This window comes from Microtus ochrogaster, unplaced genomic scaffold, assembly GCF_000317375.1.
Source record: "Microtus ochrogaster isolate Prairie Vole_2 unplaced genomic scaffold, MicOch1.0 UNK40, whole genome shotgun sequence".
Lineage (NCBI taxonomy): Eukaryota > Metazoa > Chordata > Mammalia > Rodentia > Cricetidae > Microtus > Microtus ochrogaster.
In genome coordinates this window covers 2597745-2603406 of record NW_004949138.1, presented here as the reverse complement: position 1 = coordinate 2603406, position 5662 = coordinate 2597745, and the positions used below count along the sequence as shown (strand labels likewise).

The 5662-nt window shown below is 39.6% G+C and overlaps 1 protein-coding gene across 1 annotated transcript; it reads right to left on the bottom strand.

Annotated features, from left to right (window-relative positions):
* Window positions 1–421: 421 nt before the first annotated feature.
* Window positions 422–1092, bottom strand: LOC102002156 (histone H3.3-like). The gene has a single exon (XM_005368750.3). It carries the CDS (start codon window positions 1067–1069, stop codon window positions 659–661), a length of 411 nt encoding a protein of 136 aa, XP_005368807.1. The 5' UTR covers window positions 1070–1092; the 3' UTR covers window positions 422–658.
* Between the last annotated feature and the right edge of the window lie 4570 nt (window positions 1093–5662).

Genomic DNA, 5662 nt, shown 5'->3' with positions numbered 1-5662 from the left:
CAGTAGAAGTTATCTCATAAGGTTTCAGAGGGGAACAATGATCCTATTTGGAACTGTTCTTTCTGCTTAGGATTATTCCATGACTCAAGGTTTCTTGCATATCTTTTATATTTATATTTTAATTAGTTAATTAACTAATCTTTTTTTTAGTTTAATGTATTTTAATAGCAAACTTACAGGAACAGCACAGAAGACAGACAACATTAAAAACATGTACTTGCATGTAGGACAACTCAGTTAGAAAATTATAGTGAATGATGGAATCTACTGTATGATAAAAATGCTACAAACACCATTTAGTTGCCATCAATAAGAAATTTACTTATTTTAAAAAAATCCAAATGCTGGCATTGTCCAGAAAATTTTAACAGGTTTATTTATAATTTTTATAAAGTTGAACTGTTGAAATGTATTCACTGAAACATTTTGCTTGCATTAATGTTTTACATCTTGCATTTATATTAAAAATTCACACACAAATGAAAATGGAAAAACTACCAATACCTGATTTCTGTCCCCTATTTTTCCACTCACAATCATATACTTAGGTACCTTTTGACTCCATGGAAAAAATATCTAACATTCAGAACTACTAATAACAGGAAGAAGAGGAAAAAAATATTTTTGAGAATGAAATGTTTCCCCTCATAGTGGACTCTTAAGCACGCTGTCCGTGTATGCGGCGTGCTAGCTGGATATCTTTTGGCATAATTGTTACACGTTTGGCATGGATAGCACACAGGTTGGTATCTTCAAAAAGGCCAACCAGATAGGCCTCACTTGCCTCCTGCAAAGCACCAATAGCTGCACTCTGGAAGCGCAGATCTGCTTTGAAGTCCTGAGCAATTTCTCGCACCAGACGCTGGAAGGGGAGTTTGCGGATCAGAAGTTCAGTGGATTTCTGATAACGTCTAATTTCACGGAGTGCCACAGTACCAGGCCTGTAACGATGAGGTTTCTTCACCCCTCCAGTAGAGGGCGCACTCTTGCGAGAGGCTTTTGTAGCCAGTTGTTTCCTGGGTGCTTTACCACCGGTGGATTTAAGGGCAGTCTGCTTTGTACGAGCCATGGTATGGGTACCTCCTTACTTACCCCCCATTCTCCTTTGGCTGGAGCTCGGCAAGCGAGCGGCGGCGCTGGCGTTAGAGAGTGGCGGCCGTTAATTAACTAATCTTATGCATGTGGGAAATTTATTTGCTTGTATGTACTTCAAAATGTATATACAGTGACCACAGAGGACAGAAGAGGAAAGAGATCATCTAGAACTGGAGTTCAGATAGTTATGATCTGCTACATGGGTGGTGGGACTGGAACCTGGGTCCCTCAGAAGAGTAGCCAGGACCTTTAAACTATAGAGCCATCTCTTTAGCTGTTGTGCATCTATCAGGGTCCTGTCAGGGAGCCATGTGACTGGAGCCTTATTCAGTGTGCCTAAACACTTTTTAGCACATCATACACCTTTTCTTGATTACCTTCTCCAAAGATATACAGTCTGGTCGGCTCTTACACTGACTCTTCTCCCTGACCAAGTCACATTCAACATACAAGTGAGCAGTTTCTACTCCACACCCAGAAATCTTTTTACTTAATTAACTAATCTATATATTTATTTTGAGATGGTGTCTTGCTGAGTAATGCAGAATGTTATGGAGCTCACTCTAGCCCAGGCTGGTCTTGAACTCTGATCATCAAGCCATGGCCTCTCAAGTGTTGAGATTATAGACATGGCCTCCACTCTTGTCACTTTCTGTTTTTTCAAGGAACCTTTTCTTCCTAAAAATATGCAGATATATTATTCTTTAAATTTTGCTGTGGTAAAGACAGTTAACATGAGATCTGTCACTAAGAGAACTAAGTGTACAATATGACATTCTTGGTTATACGTATCATGGTATACATACAGCACATCTGTAGATATTATTCACTCTCCTTAACTGAAGCTATATGACTATTTATTTTTAATTCCTCATTACCCCCTCCTAAACCTCTGCAAATAAATTCAACACATCATATAAGTGGAGTTGTGTACCACTGTTACATTGTGACTGCCTAATTATTTACTGTACCATCATCAAGTTTTATTGTTTGTCAAATACTATAAAATTTACATATATATGATGTGGATTTCCTTCTATATGCTGTGAATATGTTTTATTACCATTGGTTAATAAAGAAGCTGTTTTGGCCTATGGCAGGGCAAAATTAGTGAGGCAGAAAGAGATATAGAGAGAGTAGGTGGAGTCAAAGAGCCACCATGTAGCTGCTGAAGAAGACAGATGCCCAGAACCTTTACCAGGAAGCCACAGCCTTGTGATGATACACAGATGAATAGAAATGGGTTAATTTAAGATGTAAGAGCTAGCTAGAAGTATCAATAATCTATATTGTTTGGGCTAACAAAGGAATGTTAACTTGTATAGTCATTGAAGAACTATGCATAATAGTCAAGATATAGGGAAAAGATTAAATATCTACTGCCATATAAGAGATAAAGAAAATGTGATGTATCCATGTGGGCAGAGATTGCTCATTTGTCTCCCAGCTGCCAGACTCAAATAATCACACAGAAACTATATTAATTACAACACTTCTTGGCCAACAACTCAGGCGTACTTCTAGCTAGCTCTTATACTTCTCTGACCAACCACTCTAAAGCAAGTTTCTTGTGCCTAGTATTGAGGTTTCATTACTGTATGATTTTTGTAGGGTGTTGTCAAGCCTCATGGCTTAATTCCTTTTAATGCACAAATGCTAACTACACACACACACACACACACACACACACACACACACACACACACAATTGGAGCAAAACTGGCCTTTGGGCATAGAACTTCTCCTGCCCTGACAAAATTCATGGTGTCCAGACTGGACAAGAAGAATACAAGCAAAAATACTGTCAAACCTTGCTATCACCATGCCTTCCCAAGATGCCTTGCCACTGTGATGCACTGTATGGACTGAGCTGTGAGTCAAAACAAACCTTGAAGTTGCTCCTGTTGAGTGTTTGGGTACCACAACACAGTAAGTGATGCTGGGGCTCATCAGTGGAAGTGGGGCCTGGCAGAGACCCAGCACTATGCTGCTGCCCTCAGACACCTGAAGAATTCCTTGCAGGGACACGTACTCGAAAGCTAAGATTCAAGGCTTTGTTCAGAAAAGAATTTTAGGATGGTCCAGTTTGGAGCAGAGTTGGATTTTATTAGGAAGAAGTTTAACATAGACTCAGCATGGGGTTGCTAGAAGTAGAGGCATTCAAAGAAAGGATAAGACACACCCACGTGTGAAGAAGTCAGGCTTAAATATCTTAGTCCTGGCACACAAGCTCCACCTACATGGTTGCTAAGAGTGCTTCCTCCACACCCTCTTTTTAGTAAATAAGATTCTAAGGTGCTTTCTGAAGTGGTTAGGACAGCAGTCTGTTAGGGTGAGATCATAGGTTGCTAGGGTCACACAAGGTGACCAAACTGTATCCTTCACTGGAAATGGAGTCTCCTTTCTTGCTTCTGAGATTCCTAGATAAGTGTAAGTTTGTATTTGGGAAAGGAGGAAGGCCATCCTCAGGTCAGCTCAGCCTTAAGTGTTCATTACCATTTTAGCAGTCTTATTTAAAATATCTCCACATAAGAGTATTACCTCCTTGTCAGAAGCTCTCTTCGTGGATGGTGTGAGCTGGGAGGAATTCTTGACTCCTTGCTTGGGTCTTCCGGTGTGTTTGCATTTACACTTTCTGGTCTTATTTCCATTTGAAACCATCCTTCACTTGGAGACAAGGTTATCATCTCAAGATTCTTTTCATCTAGAACCATTTCCTCTCTCTTTTAATCTTTATTAAAAAGCAGGGAAAGTCAGGTAGCAATGTCTCACTTTCTTAATCCCAGCACTCAGGAGGCAGAAGCAGGCAGATCTCTGAGTTCAAGGCCAGCCTGGTCTACAAAACAAGTTCCAGGGCTACACAGAGAAACCCTATCTTGAAAACCCAACCAACCAACCAACAAACAAACAACTGTTTAATTTGTAACTGCTAAGTTGTCAGTGGCAGAGACATTAGCCAAAAGTCCTTCTTGGAAAAACAGCAGGTCAGCAGGAAAGATGTCAGAGCGGCAGACTACCTCAGTGGCCTCAGGAGAGAGGTGGGCAGAGCTGGAGGAGACATGCTTGAGCAGCTAGAGGGACCCGTTTGCTCACATCACAGCTCCTCTTGGGAAAGTCTGGAGGCAGGATGCACTATCCCAGCTGCCACCAATGGCATGATCAGCCTCACCTGCCATTTAGAAGAGTAAAGACTAATGTGGTCAGAAAAAAAGAGAAATACACAGTAAAGACAGATTAAGTTAAAAAAAAACTCTAAAAGGTTTACAATGTGTTTAAAATATACATAGGCTTGGGAGAGAAAGAAAAAAGGATAGAGAAGGACCTTAAAAAGAAATAGAGTAATAAAAGATAGACACATAAAGATGGAAAATAATACACAGAGAGTCTGGATACTGTATGTTATTGTATTGTCTTTGAATTGTTTCACTGCTGAGGAAGGAGCAACAGCCGATAAAAGACATTGATTACAAATGCTGCTGGAATAAAACAATCTATATATTATAAAAATATCTGGACTTCAAAATTTAAGTAAAAGATATGTTACTTTGGAAAGGAAGTTCTGCTTTTATTTCTACAGGAAATGAGAGGCTGTGGATTCATTCTTGGCTAATAAAAATCAGCTTTGATTGAGGAGGAGTCCCTGAAAAATATCTGATAGGAGCAGATGGCCCAGATGGTCCAACATCTCAGAGTGCCTCTGTTGCAATTTCCTCTGAATTCTACATCTAGAACAACTTCAAGGTGACTGGTTGAAGTGATCCAGTCTCACAGAATGCTCTAGTCAGGATTTGACCACCATCTTAAATTTTCTCAGGGTCCCCTCAAAGGTTACTAATGCCCTCAATAAGCAGGAAGTAACCTAGAAAGCTATGCCCATATCCCTCCCCCCAACAAAGAGTATGGATTATGGATGTTTGTCTTTGTTTAAAGTGTTGTTTCCAAGATGATATGGATAATGGTCAGGTAAAAACCTAAACAAAGGATATTCTAGTCACAGTTCTTGTTTTGAAAAGTAAAAAGGGGAAATGCTGTGGGATAATGCTCTTGTACACTGTAAAGGTTTGTCATTCATATTGATTTAATAAAACTCTGAATGGCCAGTAGCCCAGCAGGAAGTTTAGGCAGAGTGACAAGACTAGAAGAATTCTAGGAAGAGGAAAGGCAGAGATGTAGTCGCCAGCCAGTTGCAGAGGAAGTGAGATGAAAATGCCTTACTGAGAAAATCTACCAACCCATGTGGCTAACTAAGATAGATAAAAAACTTTTAATTAAAGTTGTAATAGATAGTTAGTAAGAAGGCTGAGAAAGAAGCCAAAAAGTTCATAATTAATATAAGACTTTGTGTGTTTATTTGGGACTGAATGGCTGTGGGATCTGGCTTAACAGAAATTTCCATCTACACTGAAGAATTAAATCTTCATATTATGGTTTCTTTCAACTATCACTTCTTTCTTTTAGTCAATTCACTGTTTTTGTGTTTTTAGATGAGCAACCTGTAGGAGCTACCCTCAGAACTTTTTGTGTTTTTAGATGAGCAACCTGTAGGAGCTACCCTCAGAACTTTTTG

Coding starts and splice junctions, on each gene's coding strand:
- LOC102002156 (XM_005368750.3), bottom strand. CDS start 1,069: ATGGCTCGTACAAAGCAGACTGCCCTTAAATCCACCGGTGGTAAAGCA.